Genomic DNA, 25,948 nt, shown 5'->3' on the forward strand with positions numbered 1-25,948 from the left:
GTGATGTTAGAAAGGAATAACTTTCTCATCAGCAGAAGGTAGATGAATCTCTGTGGTATACATATGGCAAAAATACTAACATTTAAAGTGAAATTACTTTTTTTACCAATATCATTTTAATTCACAATTAAGAATTTTATTAAGATTCAATAATCCTATAGTGTTAAAAACTGTGGTTCAAAAACCAGTGGGTCTGGGATAGTGGAGCTGGTCAGGAGAATGACAAGAATGACTGTTTTTCTGCACAAAAGCATTATTGCTGTTACCTCCTAGTAATATATCTGGAGAAAATGGGATGAGGTTATAAACATTTAGATAGTATCTCCAGATAATAAAAAATTTATTAAAAAGTCAGGCATAGTGGTTCATGTCTATAATCCCAACTTCTGGGGAGGCTGAGGAAAGAAGATGGCAAGTTTGAGGCCAGTCTGGACAAATTATTCTGTCTCAAAATAAAAATTAAGAAGGGGCTGGAAATGTTGCTTAGTAGCAGAGCCTGGTGGGTTCAACCCCCAATATTTGAAAGAGAGAGAGAGAGAGAGAGAGAGAAGAAGAAGAAGGAGGAGGAGGAGGAGGAGGAGGAGGAGGAGGAGGGGGAAGAAGGAAGGGAGGGAGGGAGGGGAAAGAAAGGGGCTTACATTTATTCAAAACTTACTCTGTTCTGAACACTATTATCTAATTTGGTTCTTTCAACATTCCTAAGTTACTAATATTTTCTTCATTTTACGTATAAGAAAAATTCAGGCATGGGGTTTATGGGTTGATTAATTATATTATTTCTGATATTAGGAAATGGGAAATTTGGTCTTAGAAGGTATATTTCCTAAAGGACTAATTTTCTGCAGGAAAATGATGGCAGCTAGATTGTTTTACTATCTCTTCCTTTTAGAGAACATCTGTGATGGAGGCTTCACCTCTTGAGCTTCCCTCTGACACGGTGCAACGCATCGCAGCTGAGCTCAGATGTCACCCGACAGATGAACGGGTGGCTCTCCGCCTAGATGAGGAAGATAAGCTGAGGCATTTCAGGGAGTGTTTTTATATTCCCAAAATGCAGGATCTACCTCCAAGTAAGAACGCTGGGAAGGTGTTTTTGTTTTTGTTTTTGTTTTTAATCAATTTATTAATTAATTTATTTTTGCTACAGTATGTATTTATCATAAATCTTTGGAAATCATTGTCCCTCATAATACAGCTATTACAATTGCTCCTGAAAAATATCAGGTCTCTGTTGCTGCTAAATCAACCTGTCCGCCTACCTTAGTCTCGTATTCTTTCTGTTTCCTAAAGTCCTCTGAATAAAATACTTACAGGTGCTTATACTGTCATCTATTTCTCTGAACAATACAGTGACTGATTGAAAATTATATGCAGAGGCACTTACTTGTTCTCTGAGCACTTAGAGCTCAAAGCAATTCTTTTCAATACAATATTAAAATATCTTTTATTTTGTGGCACCTAGTTGATGAGAGCATGATGTTTGTCTTAGAGGGATTTGTGTGTGTGTGTGTGTGACCTGAGTATATTAGGAGGAATTTTATGTAAATAGCCATATTTGCATGCTATAAATAAAGATAGTATAAATCTTAAAAAAAAAAAAGATAAATAAAAAAGAAAATGAAACAAGGCCTAAGAAATGCATTCTGTATTTCCAAAAACAATACAGTAAACTGACTATGTGGGTTTGAGTTTTGAAACCTAGGTACCACAGTTTTAAAATATGGAAAGATTTGTTGTATTCAATTGTACTCTGTTTTACACCAATGAAAAAGACTACAAGGTTGAATGGAATTTTTTCACCAAGATCAGCTTTATATGTATGTTATAATAGTCTGATTTCCATTTTTCCTCAGATTAAATAAAGTAGTACATTTTGAATATTTAGAATCCAAGAACATCAGCTAATATTATTAGGATAAGAATGGGCCTTACAGTTCTCTCATTTGACTTACATGTTATAAAACACATAAGGATACACTCTCCTGGAATATGCCCTACAGCCATTCATTTCTGATGATTATTCCAAGTACCCCTAAAATTCTGGAAAGATTAAAGAAGGAGTCAAGTCCTGTGTCCAATTAAAGTTGTTTAATATTAATTAAGGGAGACATTGATACCAATGCAAGCTATAAGGAGTCAAATAAAATAAGGATATAAGTGAAATGATCTGAGACAACAAAGAAAAATATTTTAGGTCAAGATCTAGAATCTAGAATTGAAAGAGAATTTTGATTTGAATCTTTTGTTTTTTAATGTACAAGGGATTATTGAACCCAAGGCCATCTAACCACTGAGTCCCATCCCTATTCCATTTTCATGTTGTTTTTGTTAATTTGCTTAGGGCCTTACTAAATTGCTGAGGATGGCTTTGAACTCAGAGTTTTCCTGCCTCAGCCTCCAGAGGTGCTGGAATTACAGGCATGCACCACTTGATTTGAATGTTAAGGGATAAAAGTTGAAAATACGTGAGTTGTAAGAAAATAAAATTTAGGAAAGAAATTATTTGAGGAACGGGAGAGAAAGGGGCTCGGTGGTATATACATAACATAATGTAGAAATGATTAGAAATATCCAAGGGTCTCTTGAGATAAGTTGGTCTGGATGATGTTGACCCTATCTTAATGTGCTTTGTAGTTCATGGGACTCCCAAGTTTGGTTTTTTGTTTGTTTGTTTGTTTATTTGTTTCAGGGTTTCGTGTTTCAGGGAATATTGGCAATTGAATCTAGGGACCTTTCTACCACTGAGAGAAAGAAAGCTCATTTGATTTTTTATTCTGAGACATAGCATTACTCAGTTGTCCATGTAGACCTCAAACTTGCAATCCTCCTGCCCTGGACTCCTGAGTTGCTGAGATCACAGGCATGTGCCACAACACTCAGCTCCCATGGGACTCTTGTACTGAATCAGAACACAGCTTAAAAGTAGCATTGGAACTTGGCCTAGTATCATACACCTGTAATCCCAGCTGCTCAAGAAGGTGAGGCAAGAGGATCACAGGTTCAAGACCAGTCTGGGTAACTAAGCAGGCTCTTGTCTCAAAATAAGATACAATTTTTACAGGACTGGGGATGTTGCTCAGTGGCAGTGCATTTATCTAGCACGCCTAAGGTCAAGTGTTCAATCACCAGTACCACAAAAATCAATGGACAAAAATAAACATCATTGTACATCACTAATTATTAGGGAAATGTTAATCAAAACCATAATGAGGTATCACCTCATACTCATTCTGAGGACTAGTATTAAAAAAATCAAAAAATAACAGGTATTGACTAGGATGTGTAGAAACTGAAACTCTTTAGTATTATTTGTTATGTAAAGTGAAGCAACTATTATAGAAAACATTGTGGAGTGTCCTTTAAAAATTCAAAATAGAAGCCAGGCATGGTGGCACAGGCCAGTAATTCTGATGACTTGGGAGGCTGAGGCAGGAGGATCACAAATTCAAATTCAGTCTCAACAACTTAGCAAGGCAATAAGCAACTGAGAGACCTTGTCTCAAAATAAAAATTAGAAAGGATTGGAGATGTAGCTCAGTGGTAAAGTACCCCTGGATTCAATCCCCAGTAACAAAAAAAAAAAAAAAAACAAAAAAAAAAAACGGAATAAAATTAATGATGACCAAGCAATTTTACTTCTGGATACAAATGAATTGAAAGTGGGGTTCCAAAAGACTATGTTATAGCAAATGAATACCCATGTTCATAACTGCTGGGGTCCAGCCCTAGTAGGGGTTGTAGTGGTCACAGGTGATGGAGTAGGCGTTGGCGAGGTGGAGAACAAAGCAACACAAACTCAAGGAATGGTTGCTAAGTTCTAAATTTTATTTTTCCCAGCCAGCTTTTTATACATTAAAAGGTAGGCAGTTACACATGTTTTTTCAGAACAGGAAAAAGTCACAAGGAGAAAAACAAAAATATTTTGTATGATCATTACTAGACTAGACAATGAAGTATTCTAATTATTCTAGTAATTATTTACTTGTGATAACCTATAACTAAACAATAAGACATATTAATATTTAACTGATCATAAAGGTTAAAGCAAGTTCAGTAGGGTTGAATAAACGTCAGTCATGTCATGTGACTACTGCTGTAGTTAATAAATGCTAGACATTTTGAGCTAACAAATATATGATATCATCTTATACTGTGTGAAATTAACATTGAGGAACCCTTTATTTCTTCTATTCCTGTTATTCCTTCCTGATGGGGTTGGAATTATTTGCCTATGTGTTTCAGGTCATCTGAGAGTAGTCAACAGGGGATCGGCAGCTAGAATCTGTTTTTGTATTTTCTCATAGCAATCTTGGTTACTCAGAGTTTCATAGCAAATGAGTAAATCTGAAATCACTGTTCCATTAGAAGTCTGGTTTTTATGTTTTAACCCTGGTTCTGTTAAGACCCCTGTTTTCAGGGAAAACACATAAAATATTAATAGTAAACCTACACATATTAAGCAAGCAAGGAAGGAAAGTCTGCCACCCAATTCCCAACATGATGAGACTTTGCAAACACCTTTATTACTCAGCGGAATCCTTGTCAAGCACTGAGGGGAATTGCAGGTGGCGTAACACATAACATCTTTGCCAATATTCCCAAAGAAGCAATCCAATGTCCAGTGATTGGGTTGTGAATGCATAAAAATGTGGTATCTGCATAGAATGAAATATTTATTATTCAGTCCTTAAAAGGAAGAAAATTTTGACATGTTATAGCATGCATTTATTTTGAAGCTATTAGACTAAGTGAAATAAGTCAGTCTCCAGAAAGCCAAATACTGTATGGTTACATTTATATAACATATAGAATAGTCAAACTGATGTAAATAGAAAGGATAGTGCTGGTTTCCAGGGGTTGGGAAAAGGAGAAATGGGAAGTTATTATTTAATGGTCATAGAAGTTTAGTTTTCCAAAACATAAGAATTCTGGAGACTGGCTACACAGCAATATAAATGTACTTATCTCAGAACTCTACACTTAAAAATAATTAAGAAAGTAAATTTTATACTATGTGCATTTTGGCACATTTATATATATATTTTTAATTCCATTAAAAAATTATCACACATATAATTACCTCCATTACTTGAGTTGATTCCAGTATCCTGACTACAGGTATAACATTTGTTTTGGTTAGTGGGCACAGAAAGTAACTTCTAAGAATTATACCTTAGATATATCATTGCTGATTCTTAAGAAGAAAAAGACGAATTGATTCAATAAGTAATTTAAACAACTGTTTAAATTTCAAATGGCACAAACATTTCCATCATTAAAACAATGCATAAGTCCTCTGACCAGCAGCATAAATATCAACAGGGATCTTATTAGAAGTGCAGTTCTTGGATCCTGCCCCAGAATTACTGAATGGATACTCAGGGTCAGGCCCCGCCATCTGTTCTAGGTAAGTTGGGATGGTAGCATAGAATTGGATGAGTTAACCTCCAGGAACTATTCTTACTCTAGTTACATCTTTGTGATTTCATCCAGTCAACCATATTTATTAATCCTTTGACACTTTTTCTTAGAACAGCTCAACAAACTAAAGAGCAAAATTTTAACATAGTTGAATTCATATCTAGAATAAGGAGTTAGATAATAAATGTACTAACAGCTTAATATTTGCTCCACTATGCAGTAGTGCTCTAAGTATTATGGGTTGTGAATATAAGCATGTGATTTTGCTCAGGGTAGCATGGGAGGGAAACACCAATAGGACAGCATCTGAGAAGGGCAGAAATAAGTGAGAAAGTGAGTCCCAGGGGTACATAGAAGAGGAGGCTAGCAGTCCTTCCAGTTTGTATTGTGCAAACACAAGAGTCCAAGCTCAGGAGCAAATCATGTTGGTTTCCCTCCTTTTTTAATTTTGAACAAGATACAACCACATTTAAAAAATTATTATTTCCTGTCTTATTAAAACCTTCCAATGTGATCTAACAAAGATAGATCAACTTTTTCACTGCTGCGACTAAAAGACCTAACCTGTACAATTGTAGAGGAGGAAAAGTTTATTTGAGGGCTGATAGTTTAAGACCTCTTAATCCATAGAAGGCAGGCTCCATTCCTCTGTCCTTGAGGTGAGGCAGAACATCATGGTGGAAGAGTGTGGTAGAGGAAAGCACCTCACATGGTAATCAGGAAGCACTGAAAAAGAGACTCCACCCTCCATATACAAAATATATATCCCATAGCCACGCCCCCAATGAGCCACTTCCTCTAGTCACATCCCACCTGCCTCCAGTTACCACTCAGTTAATTCCATCAGGGATTAATTCACTGATTAGGTTAAGGCTATAAACCAATCATTTCTCCTCTAAAACTTCTTGCATTGTCTCACATGAGTGAGTTTTTGAGGGACTCCTCACAACCAAACCATAACAGATACAGAATCTCAAATTATGTTAAGAAACTAAAACAACACCAAAAACCAGTGTTCTATAGAAACCCTGAACAATGAGAAACAAAGAACATAAGCAAACAGGTTGTGGAAAAAATAAAAGGAACATGAAGTCCAATATTGTACTTTTTTACGATCTTAAGACTGCAGACCCAGCCTATGGTTTTCTGATATTTTGCTATTAGATGTGATGTTTGTTTTGGATTTCCAATAGAAAACCTCAAAATAACTAACCTTTCTTCTCTTGTTAGAATGTTTCTGAGATGTTATTAGGAAAAGGGTCAAAAATACTTTCACTTAACTGGTAGTGCAGAGATCTTCAGCATTGTTCCGAAAATCAGAGCCATAGCCAAAGAAGAGACAGACAGAAGGGGTGAGGGAGAGAGGGAGGGAAAGGGGAAGGGAAGAAGGCAATGATGAACAGAAATGCAAGGCCTAAATTTTGGAAGGAATCTAAGTTTTGTGAAATTGTACATATTTCTTCTTGAAACATCCTTATTCCTAAATCTCTGGAAGCATACTGGATAGCCTCTTAAGATACATTATTTTTGCAAAGGCACATGACTGAAGCCTTTTCTTTGCAGTGCTAAGGATCAAACCCAGGGCCTCTTGCATGCGTACTAGGCAATCACTCCAATGAGCCACATCCCCAACCCACAAGTGAACTGCCCAGTTTTGCTAATTTACATTTCTTCCAGAAACAAATAGATCGCCTCACTATTGTTAGTTATTAGCCAGTGCTAAAAATCTGCTCATTAGATAATCAAAAATTGCTTCTTCATTTACATTTGCAGTTCTTAGATCAGTGTTGAACAATTTTTCATAAACTTCTTGGCCATTTGCTTTTATTTTTCTTTGTCTTACTTTCCTCTTATTGTGTTAAATTTAGCCTTTCTCTGTATTTTGGTTCTCAGTTTTTATTCTTTTAAGCTTTAAGAAAAGAAACTCTTTCTTTCATTTATCTGAGGAATTTTAAGTGAAAATATCCTATAAATAGAACCAGAAAAGTTTTCCAAATATTGCTCTTCCTGGTCCGAATCTCTTAAATCTAACCTATTACTTTTCAAAAATTACTTTATTGATATGTTATGTACGTACCATAAAATTCTCTCCATTTTTAAGTGTACAATTCAATAATTTTTCGTAAGTATATGTGGTTGTTCAACCATAACCTAGGTTTAGAACATTTCTTGATTTCCCCTTTAAGACCACCCAAGCACCAGGCCTCTAGTAATCTACTGAACCTTTTATGATTTTGCTGCCTATAGATCATTAACTCAAAAACCTTTCCTTATATGTAAACTATGTATGAAGATTTCTTAAACTGATCTGTCACTGTTTCTTTTATAATCAAGTGTTCCCTTTCTTCAGTCTTATCACGCATCCCTGAGATCAGTAAATATCCAACTTCAGTAAGTTAAATAATTATCAATGTAAACCCCCCTAAGCCAGTTCTACTTTAACTTTGCATATATAGACATCTGGCCTGAGATCAAAGTGGCATAGCAAAGCACTCAGGCTCGAGCTTGTCTCCAGAGGTCCCATGATGTACCAGACCCCCTTCAGTTCAGCACTTGCTAGGTTTAGAAGATTGTGACAGTTATGAGCTATCAATGCACAAAATAGGGTTAAGTATTCCTCTCTCTATAAACTAGAATCCTTTCTTTAAAAACAGTTAACACTATATTAAATAAAAGATGCTTTAATCAGTTATAAAAGAACATAGTTTTATGACTATGTGACTTGAATCACATTGATTTTATTTACTTTCTGTGAGAACAATTAAGACTATTTCTACAGTTAAAAGTTTAAATTTATAGATTTTTAAACTGTTCCTATCTCTTGGATTTTTTTTTTTTTTTCTCAGTACTGGTACTAGGGATTGAAGCTAAGGGAACTTTACCACTGAGCCACATCCCTAATCCTTTTTATTACTATTGACACAGTGTCTCCAAAGTTGATAAATGCCTTGCTAAGTTGCTAAGGTTGGCCTCATTTTGTGATGCTCCTGTCTCAGCCCTCACAGTGGCTAGGATTACATGTGTGTGCCACTACACCAGACCTGTCTTTGGATTCATTTTGGTGAACTTATTTGTAATTTAGTCTTGATAGACTATCTGCTTCTAAGGATAGAGATGTTTTATAACCCTGTGTATGAGTGGAAGTCTTTTAAGAAGACCCTGGGGAGGAGGTCCCACTGTTCAGAGGGAACAGAATTTGCAAAGACACAAGAAAGTAAAGTTGTTTTAGTCTCTAAGAAAAGTTTTTGCATTCTCAAAGTGTGCCAGGAAGTAGGTGGATGTGGGTAAATAGTACCTAGGAGGGTGTGTAATAGAATAAATAAGGTAAATGGTATAAAAGAGTAAATAGCAAATAACTGGACAGTAGTAACAGGGAACAAGGTTGAAAAGGAAATGTAATGGAGGAGAAGAAAAGGAAAGATTCAAGAAAAATTGGAAATACTCATTAAATAACCTTGATTTCATAGTAAGAGAAAGAAAATGACCCAAGCTTCCTGGCTGAGGTGAATAGTGCTGATAGTTACTGGTTGTAATTGGCTTGTAGGGGGAATTTTTTTATCTAAGAAGAGAACCTAGAGTTGCTTTTCATTTTTGTTGTTCTGCCATCTGTGGCTTTGACCTCTGAGTCCAGGAAGGTGGCAGTTATGCCTCAAATCATAGCAAGCATGCAGGGACAAAGAATAAAAGTGGGTGCGTGTGTGTGTGTGTGCTCTCCTCTAAGGAAGATCTTAGATGCTGCCTCCTACCATGTCTACCTATATGCTATGCGCCAGTGTTATTTGGGTTTTTGGTAATCTTGCACAAAGCAAACACTTCTATTTCTATAAGGTAAAGACAGAACAGAACTTAGGGCATGTCTGGTAGTTGGGTTTAATTTAAAGACACAAATGTGAGAATCATCAGTATTTAAGTGATAGTTGAAAATGTGAGTGTGGATGATGTAATCTAGGCATCTTACCCACTCTTAGAGGTTGGTGGAAACAAATTTTAAGCACTGGCAAAGATGAGTTCTAGACAGAGTTGGACATATAGAACAAGGAAACTTAGTGCTCTAAAATCAAATTCAGAGGGACAAAGAAATGGTGCTTACCAGCATCAGTATCAGCTGTCACAGAGCCTATGTGTTGAACTTTCATTTTAGCAGCTAGGAAGTTTTATTATTCTTTTTCTATCTGTACATCACAATTATACATAATAGTGGGATACATTGTTACATATTTATACATGCAGATTCATTATTTGGTCAATTTCACCCCCCAGTACCTCTCCTTTGTCTCCTGCCTCCCTCCCCATGGTCCATTTCCTCTACTGTACTGGTCTTCCTACTATTTTCATCAGATTCTCCCCACTTTTCTCCTTTTTCATCTCTAGCACATATGAGAGAAAACATAACTCTTGACATTATGAGTCTGGCTTGTATCACTTAACATAATGCTCTCATTTTTCTGAAAATGGCATAATTACCTCTTCTTCATGACTGAATTAAACTCCATTGTGTATATGCATCACATTTCCTTTATCCATTCTATATATTCGCAGACACTTAGGTTGGTTCCATAACTTGGCTACTGTGAATTGTGCTCCTATAAATATGGATATGCATGTGTCATTATAAAATTCTGCCTTTAATTATTTAGGATAAATACCAAGGAGTGGTATAGCTGGATCAGATGGCAGTTCTACTCCTGACCTTTTGAGGAAACCTCATACTGATTTCCGTAGTAGTTGTACTACTTTGTGGTCACATCAACAGTGTACAAGTGCTTGTTTTCCTGCATTCTCATTAGCACTTATGATTATTTACATTCTTGATGACTGCCATTCTGACAATTGTGAGTCGAAATTTTAGTGTAGTTTTGTTGCATTTTCCTAATTGCTAAAGATATTGAACACTTGTTTCATATATTTGTTGGTCATTGGTATTTCTTCTTTTGAGAAGTGTCTGTTTAATTCGTTTATTGATTGGCTTCTTTGTTTTGGTGTTAAGTTTTTTGAGTTCTTGATACATTCTGGATATAATCTTCTGTTGACAGAGTAACTGCCAAGGATTCTCTCCCATTCAGTAGGCTGTCTCTTCATGTTTTTGGAAATGTGTTGTTCTAAAACCAAATACAGACAAAATTCAAAGAAATGGCCGAGTATGTCAGCATCAGCATCAGCTATCACAGAACTGTATGCGAATCCTCTGATTTTAGTAGTTAGGGGAGTTTTGGTGGTGGTGGTGGTGTTTTATCTATTTTTTTTTTTTTTTTGTGTGTGTGTGTGTGTGTTGCCAGAGATCAAATCCAAGGTCTCATGCACACTGGGCAAACACTCCATCCCTGACCTACATCCCAAGCCCAAGGATAACTTTTTTAATGAGCTTAACTAAATAGAATATTATCAGAATAATAGGGAGGCAAATTATATTTTTCTAGATGTAATAGAAAGAGTTAAATATTGAAAACTGGGTTTTTAGAATGTTCTTCCCAAGAACCATTGCTGTAAAAGAAAGAAAACTATGACAAAAAGAAATATATGAATGTTTTCAAGGAAGATAGCAGCTTGATTATGATTGTGCATTGAGAAAGAGAGGGAAAGAGAGAGAGACAGGCAGTCGTACAGAGAGATGCTATTCAGTCAAGCAGATCTATACTGAACCTGTTGTCTACCCACCGTTTCCAGCTCAAAGAACCCAAGATCCTAAGAGAATGCAAATTGCTAAAGACAATCTTTTTCTCAAAAGATGTGTGATCTCATTGGCCAAGACAACATGATTCAGATTGAAATTTCATGAAGAAATCTCAAGGCCTCTCTCAACTGTTGCATCCTTCCGGCAATTTTTCCACAAGATCTCAGTAGCAGCATGGACAACTGGGACCAAGTGTTCCATCAAGAGCTTAGGCTTTCATTTTTGCCTGGACAAGGTCTGGTCTTACCTACCATTTTCCTACATGGACTTCATTTTCAAGAATGTGGAGAGTTCCTGTTTAAATCCTGTTTAAATTTCATCAAATGTCTTTTCAGTCACCATTCAGAGAGGACTAACAGGTTCATAATTAGACAAGACTAAGGAGTATTTGCAAGTGGACTATAGTGATTATATGTTTTTGTCAATATCCTTCTTAGAAATACAAAGTCCCATGAGATTTTTGGAGCATTGCCTCATATTACTATAAAGAAAAAGAATACTGGTATTCCCTCAGTATACCACCAAGAAATTTAATATTATTAAACTATAGTTAAAATTAATATTATTATTGCATGCAATATCAATACTAAGGCACACAGCAATACAAAATATTTTCACTCATTACATTTTGAATACTAGTAAAGATGAAAATATAGAAATTTTATTTAGTAAAATGTACAAAAAAAAGTATCACTTCCATTCTTTCTTCCTAATCTTTAGGGACCTACCACTCCAATCAGAAGTGCGAATAGAGATATTTTCTTGGTTCGTACAGTGCCACTTTGATAGTTTGGGATTTCTGGCTGTCTTTGAATAAATGTGTGCTGTCTTTTAATTTCCCAGAGATGATAAAAAAATAAGAAAGAAAGAAAGAAAGAAAGAAAGAAAGAAAGAAAGAAAGAAAGAAAGAAAGAAAGAAAGAAAGAAAGAAAGAAAGAAAGAGAAAGAAAGAAAGAGAGAGAGAGGAAACTTCTTCCTGTTGTATTTTGAGGTCTGGTGTTTCTCCCCCAAACACAGATGCTCAGTGACCAATCGATGGAGTTATATTTCAGTTAAGCCATCATAAGTCAAAACTGCACTTAGTACACCTAACCTACTGAATACCATATCTAAGCATCACAGCACACAGTAGAGTATCAGTTGTTTACCTTCATGGTCACATGGCTGATTGCTCCTGGAATATGCCAACACTCAGGAGACAATCAGAATTCAAATTTTGGATTATAATTTCTATAGAACATATATGTTTTGTACCATCATAAAGTCCCAAAACCCATAAGCAAGAAAAATAAGAAAACTGAGTAAAGTCAAAACCATAGGTTGAAGCATGAAAAGTGGTGGACTGTTTGTTCCTGTTTCCACTTATTTTTCAACATCCTGGGATAGCTGCTCATTGCACTTCAGTTATATTTACTTTGTCAGATTGAAGTGTGCTTCACCATGTCAAGTTGTATCTGACTTCAACTGAAGTATAAAAGGGAAGCTTTTTCATAGTTAAAGAAGAAAAAATACCAATTAAATCTAAATTATACTAAATAGAAGGGAACTTTATTTAAAAACATTTTAAAATAAATGCAGAATATTATCAAACTGTTCGTTCATGCTAATGACTAGAAACAGAATTGCTCCTTAAGAATTTTGACATGCAGTATTATCTGTATTATATAATGAAATAATTTATATAAAAAATAATACTTTCCCCACAGGTTTGCTTCTGGGTCTTATTTGTGTACAGATAAAATTTTGACCTAATTTCTCAAGGACTATGTCTCAGATTTATGAACATAAGCATAAATACCAGTTAAGTGCTATTCCAAATTACTGAAATGCAATTCAATGTTGCCAACAATAACAACAACAAAAAGTCAATTACATTAGTAACATGATTATTAAGATGGGGACAATTTTGCAATTAGCCAGTTCTTACCCAACCAATTCATATTAAATGCCTATGCTCTTCTTGATAATACCACAGCTCCAAATAATCAAACTACAAATGAAATAAACACAGCTGGAATCCCTATGCTTTCCATTACTAATTATAATATAATCAGCAACAATTTCATGCTCACTAACCTGCAAAAATATTGTATATCTTTGGAAAACATCTTTTTTTTCTTTCTTCTTTTTAAATTTGAAAAAAGAATTCTTTATTTTAAAACAAAAACAAAAGCAGAAACGAAACTTTTCTCAATTTTCTAAATGAGCCATCTAAAAATACCTACTTACCTATCACACAAACTTTCAATAAAGGGTTCTCTTTTCACATATATATAGGGAGGAAAAGAGCTGTTAGATATGAATTCTTTCAGAACCAGTAAACAATATATTTTTTTTCAGGAGTTAAACTTTCACAGAGATTTCTTTTTTTTTTTTCTTTTTTCCACATCTTCAGACTGGAAACATGTCACAAACATCCTAGCAATCATAACAACCCACTCCAGGACACTGGTGACCCAAGAGGGTTTTGAGCATTACAATGAGCCATTCAATCATGGACCAGATTTGCTTCTTCACATCATTTTGTGTTCTCCTTTTCTCCTAAAGAATGAAAGGCAGGAAGTGGTATTCTGTAGTTAAAAGGAAAAAATATATCAAAACTAAATTGTATTTGAAAAGAAAGAGCCAGGTGTGGTGGTCCCTACTTTTAATTCTAGCTGCCCCAGAGGCTGAGGCAAGAGGTTCACAAGTTTAAGGCCAGTCTGGGCTGTTTAGTGTACTCCTATCTCAGAATGAAATAAAAAAGGGTTGGGGACATAACATAGAGTGCTTGCCTAGGATGTAAGACATCCTGGGTTTAATCCCCAGTAACACACACACACACACACACACACACACACACACACACACACACAAACACACACACATGAGAGAAAGAAGAGCAAGAACAAGAAGAAGGACAAGAGAGCCATCTACAGAACAGAGAGAGATACCTAGAATAGATCCATCCTTCACAGCCCCCAGAAAGAACTAACGCTGTCATCAACATGGTTTGAGGCTTCTAGCCTCTAAAACTTTCCAAAACTATTAGACAACAAATTTCTGCTATTTAAGCCACCCAGATTGTGGGATATTGTTACAGAAACCATAGCTAACTAATTGAGAAGGCTTATAACAAGAAACAAACATTCCCCACTCAAGGAGCATTCATAAATTGTAGACACTTGAGGAAGGAAATTAATACCATACCCAATCTCCCAGAATTTGAGAGTAACCTTGGACAAAGCTCAATGACTTTTTTTGGTAATAGAAAGTATTTGTTTATGCATCATCTATGGCTTTTCTTATACCATAAAGACAAAAATGAGGCATTATAACAGAGACTGTATGATCCACAAAGCCTAAAATACTTATCTTACCAGAAGATAAGTTTGCCTTTCCTGCCTAGAACAAGAATCCTGTCTACTGGGGATTGACAAAGCCAAGTTGGCAAATGATCTGACCTGGAAGCAAAACCACAGGATCCCCAGATAATAAGGCCTGTCCTGTCAGTGTATCCTCAGAGTAGATCTAGCCAGTTTGGATTAAGAGGAAGAAATTGAGATACTTCATTCACTTCCCAGCCAAGCATATTGAACCAAACCCAAGAGAGGAAGACCTCATCCCCAGCACCTGCCCCAGAAAACTAGAAGCAATGAAGCAAAGGCATGAAACAAAAGAGTTGAAAAATGATGATGCTGACAAGAAGAGTTAGTAACAGAAGCAATATGACTTAACCAAAACTTGGGACCCACTAAAATGACATGTGTTAATCAAAAGAAGTTTACTTCAAAAGGGGAATTTACAGTAAACTCCACAGCCTTTACAGAAAGGCCACTGATGTGAAGAGAAAACCAAGAGGACCACAGAGAAACTGCCAAATCTCATTCCCTAATTGGCAACTCTTCCTCTGAAGAAAAGAACTGCATCAACGCCATAATTTCTACAATAAATATTTTGGCAGAACATCAAATCCTCAATATACTAAAAAAAAAAAAAAAAAAAAAAAAATTGTCAACAGTAGAAAATAAACTGATAAAACAAAAATGACTGGCATACATCAATTCTGATTTAACTCTTGAAGAACAAAATAAATACAATGAGTATTTTAGGAAGGGGACATTTCCCCAGTTTATGAACATGAAATATTAAATAAGTCATTCAACAGAATACAAAGATCTCAAGTTTTAAAGGTCAAGTAGCTGGCACTGAATGACTATGAAGTTTGTGTGCACTGAAAGAGCAAACATTCTTTAGGGTCATACCTAGAAAGCACAGGAGCCATGAAAACATGGAGGTATCCTAGAAGACTGTAGACTTGGACTACAGCTTAAGTAAACAACAGGTGATTGATTATCAATAACAACTGATGTGATAATCAGTAACTATTTACATGACAGCCTTGAGGGTGGGAAGCAGCCTGTTGTGTCTGACTCTGAGGTCCAGAAATAATGAATATCCTAACCAACGGAATACTCCTGTCACAAAAGCCCACCAACCCCCCCACTAAAAAAACAAAAAAACAAAAAACAAACAAACAAACAAAAAAACTGGATACAAACAACCCTGTGGTTCAAGAATGTCCAGGGCTGGGAAGTTTTCTCAGTAATAGAATCCTTGCCTAATATGTATAAAGCCCTGCCTTTAATTCCTAGAACACCCCTATCCTTCCAAATTAAGAATTTCCAGAGGCTGATAGATGTAGGTCTGATAGCAATTTGGGAATGCTATGTTCGATTTACTTTTCTCTTTCCGCTTATGAAATACGCTGGACTGCTGCAAACAGCAAATACAAGGGAGAGAAGGAGGAAAACCGTGATACATAAAATTGTAAACATCTATGTGCATGATGTATTCTTTGTCCAGCTGCTGTCTGAGGGGCATCTCTACAACCTCAAGAGCTCTTTAATGTAGTCACTTGACTCCACACCCTCTAAAGCTGTCTCATAATTAGTTATTGAGAAGTTGCATTCAGTAGGTTATATATAAGGATGGGAGGTTGTTCTTACCAATCTCAGGTCTCAGCTGTCCTCACATTACTAACTTCATGCTCTCTTTTCTCTAAGAAGTCACTCAGGCAATGCTATCACAGAGACTAAGAAGAAATGAATCTGTAATACCCATAAGGGTATGACACTCCAAGAATCACCATTCAGGTGGATGAATGGGTCATGAGCTAAACTCATTTGAAAGGCAGTAATGTGAGGAAAAAGAAACTCCTTTGTGGTTTCTTCTACAAGATTCAATGGCAAAATAAACCAGCTCTAAGTGTTCAGTAGAGTTAAGAAATGGAGTGGTCAGGTTTGGGATGTAGCTCAGTGGATAAGTGCTTGCCTAGCACATGTGAAGCCCTGGGTTGATTTCTAGCACCAGCAGAAAAACAAACAAACAAACAAACAAACAAACAAACAAAAAACAGAGAGGTCAACATGAGGAAGATCTTTTATTTGGCACAATTAAAGAGTCACTGTCATAATTATCTTCTTTATAGTAATGAATATAATTTTTATTTTTAAAACAAGATCAAATTTGATACCCCTAGATTTCAATTGAAATTTCTCACTCCTACCAGGACAGGGTAATTCATGGCTATAATCCCAGTTTCTTTGAGGCTAAGGCAGGAGGATCACAAATTCAAAGCCATTAGCTCAAATTAGAAAGATCCTGTCTCAAAATAATTTCATTCCTTCATTTTGGAATTTCCCTTTCTTTTGACTAGGTTTTCCCCAAGCTCCTCTTAGTGTTCTAAGAAGTCTGTGAGGCCATAAAGACCTCTTGCTTGCCCTGGAGCCAATTTCTCCATTCATCTGAGCCCAAATGTCTTCTCCCATCAGTTTCCTACCCAGTCCCCACACATACTCGGGGCAAATGACATCTGCCATGTTTGGGGTCTCCCATGGAGCATTTACAGAGTACATTCCTCTATTCTCTCAGTCTTATAGAAGTTACCTTTCTATGAAGTGGGTGAACATGCTTTCTCTTCAACTTTTGGATCGCCATCCTTTCTTAGGACCTTATACTGACCCACCTTCAGCTTTTAATAGAAAACTTGTTTATCATTTCATTGGAACAAGGGAAACCTAGGAATGCAAGGCTTAAGGCCCAGCCTGTCTTTCAAGTTGTACAAACCACATGGGACTGGGGTGGAAAATAGAGGGTTAGGTTCTCATTCTTTTGGGTCTTGCAGAACTACATTGTATAATATTGAGTACATGCTCATATAATGCCATTTGGTTTGAAATTTATTAAACAATCAATTCAACCAAGAAAAGAGAACATAGTAGAAGGAAGCAGCTGGCATGGGATGAGATAACTTGAATGGCAATTCTGCCTTACTTTCACATTGAACACACTTGAAAATGATTTTCTCAATGAAGCAACCCATTACCTATTTCTCAGTGAAAGCATGAGCAACAACAGAACACAAGACAGTCAGGGCAGAGATCCTATGGCATCCTGGACATCCTGGGTCCTCAATGGGGCTGATACACAGGGAAGCTCTTCAGCCTTGCAAATGTACTTGTTTGAATGCCAGATTGAATCTTGAGTCCTGGTACACCAATTGAAAGCTCCAAATTTTAAATGAATTCTTTGATATTTGTTCCCTAGGTCAACAAAGAACTGTTAATGAATCTAACTTTAATGTGTGAATAATATTAATACCTCTTTTATTAGGTCAGGTTTAAAAAATTCTAATGAACAAGTGGGCCTGTTCTGTAAAAGTAATCAGATTGAAATAAATGGTATGCCTTTAAAATGTCTTTAAAGGTTTTATTAAGCAGTTTTAAGTAAAAGGATGATGGTTCTTCATAATTCCAGGGAAATACCAACAAGGTGTTGAGTGATTTTCGCCAAAGAATTTAAAGAAAATTCAGTAGTTTATAATTGTGATTGTAAGCTTGTATTTTCTGGGCTAAGTTTCAAGCAAAAGAATTGCTTGTTTGTTTGTTTGTTTCCAAGCAATCTAGGGTGAAGTATAAGATGGAAACAACATCACCAAACTTCTGATTTATTTGAACAAAAAGTAGATATAGAGAACAATCTTTGTCTCTATATTTCTTAATATTATACATATGTGTATTGATATATTATGAAAAAGTATTTAAGTCCATACATCTACTTCAGGTTTTAATCTTTTAAGTTTTCGAAATTTGCTTTATCTACAACATGGATTAATTCGGAATATTAGTATCTTATGTAAATTCTGATAGCCTTTTTATACAATTAGATAGGCTGATGTATTTCCTATAAAAAATTTGTTTTTAATTCTTTCTATTGTCTTTTTCTATTTATGACTGGGAGCAGTTGCTAATTTAAATTTCCTCTTGTATCACAATAAATATGAGAGATCACAATTGCCCTGATAGTTTAAATTATGTTTCAATATAGAAATACAAAAGGCTAATTACTTTTCAGAGAATCTGATGCATTCCTTGGTACTAATTGTAAGTTATTTATTATCTTTCTTGGAGTTAATTATATTAATTGTTTGTCCTGGATTAACAATGACAAATGGAAGTGTGTTAATTGAATAAGTGCTTTGGTTTTTTTTTCCCCCTGTGTTTCAGTTGATTTATCTTTAGTAAATAAAGAAGAAAATGCCATTTATTTCTTGGGAAATTCTCTTGGACTTCAACCAAAAATGGTTAAAACATTTCTTGAAGAAGAGCTTGATAAATGGGCCAAAATGTGAGTCTTATTTCATTTATTTATTTATTTTTGGTCCTGGGAATTGAATCCAGGGATGCTTTACCGCTGAGTTACATTCCCAGCCTTTTTTTATTTTTTATTTTGAGACAGGATCTCACTAAATTGATTAGGACCTTACTAATTTGCTGAGGCTGGATTTGCACTTGAGTTCCACCTGCCTCAGTCTCTCAAGTCACTGGGATAGTAAGCATGTACCGCCTTACATGTTCTTATTTTAAAAGCTATGATTCTACATCTCACAGGAAAAACTTAAAAATCACACAAATGGTTGTCTAATATTTGAACTATGGCAAAGAGAAACATTACCGATTGTGTTGTTCAGTACTCTTTGTTTTTAATGAAAAAGTTGAAGATCCAAATCGGGCCTAATGGCAAGTTAGTGTCAAGTTCAAGAGCAAAATTTTAACATATTTAAACATTTAAATCTCTCACTTATGCTCCCACATCTGTGTTATATGTAGTCATTTTATTTTATTTCTTTAGTGTTTAACAAAGGAGTTGATATTAAAGATGTTCCTGTCTTGTGATTAGTTCTTGGCTAAACTGTCAATACATTTATAAATAAGGAACTGAAGCCTGTTGAGGAGGTAAGAGGTTGGTCAGCAGAGAGCACTTTTCTACCTTAGAGCCTAACCCATTGAGAAAGATGTTTCACTGCTTAGCTAAGCAGGCTTGCTAACCAGGACCATTCTTCTTGTATCTCTTCTGTGCTACTTTTCTCTTCTCACAATGAAATGCTTCACATTCTCTCCTTTCCTGACCCTAATCCTGTGAGTCCAACCTTCTCAGTCACATTGACTATCCTTCCCAAAATGTCAATTTTTTTTGATTTGTACTGATTACCTCAGGGTAATTAATGTTTCCATCTCCTTATTTATGTGTTTGAAGACTTTGAATTCCTCTCTTCTGGTTATTCATTAAGTATGTGGTGGGTTATTGTGAACTATAGTTCTCTCACTGTTTTGTAGAACACTGGAATTCATTACTTTTGTCTGCTTAGGCACCAAGTATTTAACTTCCCAATAGTCTCTCTTGATTAGGCAGGTGAGTGGTATCTATTATCATTAGTTTCATATAATTAACTATATTATAAACCCCTGGAGAAAAATAACCTAGTTTTATGTATTTTTTAACTTTCCCCAGTAACCACTGAAAACGTTGAAACTAGAATTATTTTTTATATATTCAAATTTTTTATTTCTAAATTTTGAAGTGCCTAAATGTGTTAAAATATTTTTAAAAATTGGAATATTTTAAAAATATTTTCTGATTATTTAAACTTGAAAAATCAATAAATATGAGCCAAAACTGAAGGCCAGGAAACAAAAGTTGAGAAAAATAAAACCAAACTAATTAAGAATTCTGAAAGCAAGATAATTTGCTCTCATAGGAACTCTGAATGTTTTCTTTGCCATTCTTCATTCTCCATGCTACTCGTCATTGATATTGAGAGGATTGTTCTTTAAAGTTTGGTTTACCCTGTGCAAATGAATACTACGTGGCTATTAGGTAACACTGCATAGTTCTTTCTTAATTTTCATGGTTAAGAATGAAAGTTTTCAAATTAATGTGAGAGTATATAATTTATTAAGCCTGCTATAACTTTATCTGCACAAGTTTTATGCATAAATTGCAAAACACATATCACCATGTTAGGAAGGATTTTGCACTAGCAGGTTTTAGTATTTAATAAATGAGGGTCATAGTTAATAAAAATGGTTGATATGCAATTTTTGGCCTTAATGTAAGAGCGAGCAGAGAATTAGATTGAATGGATTTGAACTTTAGAGAGTGTCCTTGCCTCTTGGATATTCCTTCAGCAAGGCTGTGTATTTTTATCCTCTAAGCATTTAAAACAGATGCTGCCCTGCTATTCTATTCATATTTTTGTGGTTATAGTATGTTAGTAAGGGATTGGTTGATTACTGCTAAGACATTAAAATTGTACTTGAGGAAAATGCTTCTCTTCCATAACAAACTCCTATTGTCATAGTCTTACTTAAACCTTTTTACCTTGTTTTCATTAGATGATTCAGAAAGGAGATGCATTTTAATGCTTCAGGCAATGTAAATGAATTAAAATTCTGACAAAAGATATGCATCCCATCCTTGCTTCATGTGTTTTACCAAGACTTCTTGCTTCATGCTGTGGTAGCCTAGTCAACATCATGGCCCCACCTGCTCCTAAATGACAGTGGCATTTGAGAAGCATGCTTCTGTGTCAGTGCTTCCCTTCCTCACTCACATTTTATTCCCAAAGTGTTTATTATTATTATTTTGCTCCTCAATAGCTTGGCTCAGTGGCACATGCTTGTAATCCTAGGCACTCCAAGCAGGTAGGAGGATTGCAATTTCAAGGCCAGCCTGGACAACTTAGTCAGCCCCTGTATCAAAATAAGAGTTGTGAATGTAGTTCCAAGATAGAGTGCTACTGGGTTTAATCCCCAGTCCCAGAGATAGATAGATAGATGATAGATAGACAAAATAAATCCCATTTCTCATCTTTTTGAGCTAAGGCTCTGGTAGGAGGAAATAATTTCACCGTTTTAGAACCTAGTTCACAATGAAGAAACGGCCTGCAAATTAACTGACAAATGAAAGATTAACTGGAGAAAGGATCATTTCACAACCAGGCTTCTGCACTGAAGGAGTAGCTCTCCCAGTAGCCAGGGCTAAGATTTACAACCCTGCTTAACTCAAGGGCTTCAGTGGGAAAATGTAAAAGGTTCTATTGGGTTTTTCATAGGGGTGCTAATGTCAGCGGGCAGTGTCCTCCTGACTGGGAGCTCCCCAGGAAGGAATTTGTACCTCCACACGGGAAGCCTCATCTTCCCACTGAGAATAGGTCAATGGCAGCTGTACATTTTGGAGGCTCTGCTCAGGTTTAGATGTTTCTTTCAGCTGCTGCTTTTCATCCAGATGTTTTCAGTTTCAGGTAGTCTTCCTGGAACTTTGGTGGGCTCTGGGTCCCATTAGTCCCCTCTCTATTGCTTTGGTTTCTGTAGTAAATCTCCCCTACGTGTGTTCAGTTGCCTACAGATCTAGGGTCTCTCATTGTGGTTTGAACTGATCGCCTATTCCTCTTTACCTCCTTCACGCCACCCCCTCCTACTCTACTCCTTGGCTGATACTCAAGGCTGGTCTGTGCCTTCCTCTCTTGACCAATGGAAGATTTTGATCAAAGAGAGCAAAACATTAGCTAAATAGTCTAATATACATTGAAGTTAACTTATTAGTTGGAAAAGATTAACAATGTGTTTACAAGAACATTAAAAATTAGTGTACTTTGATAAAATAGGAAAATTATTAAGGGACATAAACATCAAGACTCTGACCATCAAGGGCCTGTGAAACAGGAAATGCCCTTTACTTCACTCATGGATGACATCTTCTTCACTTTTTATGACCTATTGCAGGCATACTGCCTATCAAACTTATCTATAGCATAAACCATTTCTAGTTAAAATGCAGCTGCCTGATCTTATAATTACAGTCACATCCTTGATTACTTACACTAAAGGAAAGTCAAGATTAGAAAGTACACTGAGAATTTGTTGTTGTTGTTGTTGTTGTTTGTACTGGGAATTGAAAACTTAAAAATATTTTGAGACCTGTATTAGTCTATTACTCCTGCTCCAACACAGTGTCTGAGACGGGATAACTTACACAGAACAGAAATCCATTTTCTCAAAATTTTCCAAGATCAAGGGGTGGCAGATTTAGTGTCTGGTGAAGTCCTCTCTGCTTCAAGGATGAGGCTTCCTGCTAAGTCCTCACAAAGTAGGAGCAAACACCTTTATCCCAACTCTCATAAAGAATGAATCTCATTCATAAGGGTTAGATACTCATGATTGAATCACCTCCTAAAATCCTCAACTCAATATTATTACACTGATAATCACATTTCAATTTACAGATTTCATAACAGCATATTCAGATGATAGTGAATAGTAGCATTCAAATGGTATCTTCTAAAAAAATTGAATTTACTTAAAGCAAATCTATGAAAATATTTTCCTTAGAAGCACTTACTTCTGTGTTTGTCTTAAAATACATAATCATAATCATTGTTATTCTGCCATTTCATTTCATTTTGAGATTTCTAAAGTTGATCAATAACACTTTACTTAGAACAATATATTTGTTTTGTGAAATTACAACATTTTATTAATTTCAATAATCATAAATAGAAATCTTTTAGGATTAGATCCATTTGATAATAATGTTCAACAAAAATGTGCTCTAATAATAAGAAGCAACAATACACTTGAACCCTATGGGTCTGCTAGAGTAGAAAGGCGAGAAACTAAAAGAATTTGATGGGAATATTTTATATTAAGTATTTACTAATGGCCTAGATTATTTAAAGGGGAATATCATAGGTTAATAATCATACTGTAAAGTTCAGCTGCAAGGCAATACTGTGTCAGTCCTAAGGAGCAGGGTGTGAGTTTAAAAATGAATATTATTTTCCTAAGACAGAACCACACTTTAAGTCATATGCATTGTCAAAATCTGCTAGATAAGTAGTGTTCTCCGACTTTTCACAGGAGCAGACACCTGCCACAGTTATGTCTTCAAAGGGATTCTTACAAGAAGATTGACAATTAAGGAAAGAATATTTAAAGTGGAAAGTAGCCCATTAAATTACATATCAGAAACAATGGCCGACAATGACTTACTTTGTACAGGGCAAGGTGTGTACATCAAGGGCAGTGAGGAAGCATGCCAGAGAAGTATTCTCCTGAAGACCCTTATAGTCATCTCATTTAATAGGATCATTTCTTTTTTTTTTTTTTTAAGGTATATGTATAAGAAAGTACATGGTATGACATGTTACAAAGAATTGCCCAAGTTTTAGTTGGCTTATCATCCACTGGTTAATGAGGAAAAAATTTATAACCACATTAAGGAAGGCTATGAAATTTCATCTACTTTTGAGGAAAATTTTCTAAAAGTACAGACATTTTTTTCTTTTGTAGAATGCAAAACCACGACCCTATTTTAAATAGATCCAAATTTGTATTAAATTCCTAATTAGATTTTATATATGGCAATCTAATTTCATGAGCAAATGCTGTTTGTAATCATCTCAGAAAACACCCCACTCATGGCAATGATTTATGCTGTGGTAATGAGTTAACTCTCCCATGTTATCTTTTCCTTTCCAGTATTTGTAAAAGAAGATTGCAACTTTGCAACAACTATTTTAAGCAGCTTTGAATGAGAGCAATATAAGATATTTCTTAACTCTAATACATACGTTTGTAACTGCACTTTAATCTACATCAACTCTTTCTAATGACAGGCCACTTTACTTTGGGTTTATTTGGATAACACTTTCTAAATACATTTCACTACCTCAGGCTAGCAGGCTGACAAAATGAGGAAGCAGACTCCGTGTGTGATATTTTCAAGGGATGGAGATGCCAAAAGCATTGCAGAAAAAAACGTATCCTTAAAGATTATTACCATGATGTCTACCAGAGTGAGGAGTAGGTGGCATAATATTCTGAAATATAAATTCTCTGAGGCAGAACATAGAATTTTACTACCTAAATGTAATAAGATGTATTGTGCTTTCAGCAAAGGCCATGGAGCGCTATGTGATTAAAATAAAAAAGGATCCAAGTATCTGTCTTTAACTACCATTTAATGATAATGATTTTTGTCTTTAGCATTTATATTGGAAGTCAAGAAGAAGGCAAGCTGCAGGCTATCTAATAATAATATGAATAATAATAACTAACAATTGCCCTTCTCTTCTTCCTTAGTTCTTAGCAGTCTATGTTTAGTCTGGAAATCCTCTTCCTTCATCTTAGTTTATATGGTAATAGAAATATTAGTTTAAAAATTGTGTTATACACCACATGCTGATGAAGGGAGTTTTAGCATTAGATTTACATAAGGAAATAGGACCCAGCAATGGGGTCTTATGTACCCATTTCGTTTATATGTTATCTCGTTTATTTTTTATGGTAGCCCTTTAAGATACATATGGACATTCATTTACTATTACAAATGTGGACAATTAGGTCCTGTGAGTTTCTCATAAATGTGGTCTCAACATCAGTAGAGACCTGGAGCTGGTTCACACTAGGTGATGAAACCAACTGTTAAATATGCAGAATTTTGTTGGTAACATGAAATAAGCTATGATGGGAGAATTTACCCTAAGAAAATCAATAAAGGCCAATAAACAGGGATTCCATCCTCAGGTCTCACCATTCTCTCTCCTCCTAAGTGAATTAGCTCACACTGCCAGCTTACTGAAATTTATTTCATGGTTTCAAACCCAGGCTACCGTTACACAAAAAGAATATGCTTGTTTATTTCCTCCAAGTCTCCAAAGTTTACATTAAGACCAATCTCACTTAGAGCTTCCTAAAATACAAGTGCATAACAGAACTCAAGATACTTTCCTTTATCCTTTTTATAATTTCTTCTATATTTTTCAAGTGTATTTGCCTTCCTCATTTGATGAAAACTTCTTAAGACTTGAAGAACTATTAGGTATTTTGTGTTTTCCTATTATGCCTACTGGGATATTTACTAGAATAAAAATTAAACTGGAGTATGACAGTTGAATTGCCAGAAAATAGGTCAGGATGTAGTGTTGTAGTCAAATTTCATACATTTCTATTCAATTAACAGTTGTGTTTTAAAAACTAAATTCATAATCATTTCAGTCTCTAGCCTAAAAAAAAACAGTATGTGTGTTTTAGTATAGACACTACTACATACTGCAAGTATACAAGTAGGATGTTCAAACAGTCTTGAAATTTTAAAAATAAAAGAAAAAAATAACATCTTTTATTCTAAAATATAGCAAAATAATGAAATAATATGTGGGCAATTTCCCTATCCCTCAACAAAAAAGAAATCAAATTTTTAAAATAACAAGTTAAAAAGCAGAGTCCCCAAAGCATTACTTTTTGGTTTCAAAATAGCATACTTTTATATAATTATTAAAACACACAGAAATGTCTACTTGCTAATGCTGATATTTTAAATCAGGTATGGTGGGACACACCTATTTTCCTAATCTGGAGGCTGAGGGAGTACTCAGAGTTCCAGGCCAGCCTGGGAATTTAGTGAAACCCTAACTCAAAAATTTCAAAAAAGGTTTGAAGAAGTTTCTCAGTGGTAGAACACTCCTGGGTTTAA

At 35.4% G+C, this 25,948-nt stretch overlaps 1 protein-coding gene and 1 long non-coding RNA gene across 3 annotated transcripts in view; both read left to right on the plus strand.

Annotated features, from left to right (window-relative positions):
- The window catches only part of KYNU (kynureninase), a 105,929-nt gene that overhangs the window by 5,547 nt on the left and 74,434 nt on the right, over positions 1–25,948 (plus strand). For both annotated transcript variants that reach the window (XM_079135671.1, XM_079135670.1), the window contains exons 2-3: positions 890–1,070; positions 18,640–18,760. In XM_079135671.1, the coding sequence (XP_078991797.1) occupies positions 890–1,070; positions 18,640–18,760 (302 nt within the window). The remainder of the gene's footprint in view (positions 1–889; positions 1,071–18,639; positions 18,761–25,948) is intronic.
- LOC306657192 lies at positions 13,973–15,560 on the plus strand. The gene is made up of 2 exons (XR_013762724.1): positions 13,973–14,492; positions 14,611–15,560. It is a non-coding gene; the product is annotated as an uncharacterized lncRNA (long non-coding RNA).

This window comes from Sciurus vulgaris, assembly GCF_902686455.1.
Source record: "Sciurus vulgaris genome assembly, chromosome: 3".
NCBI classification, from domain to species: domain Eukaryota; kingdom Metazoa; phylum Chordata; class Mammalia; order Rodentia; family Sciuridae; genus Sciurus; species Sciurus vulgaris.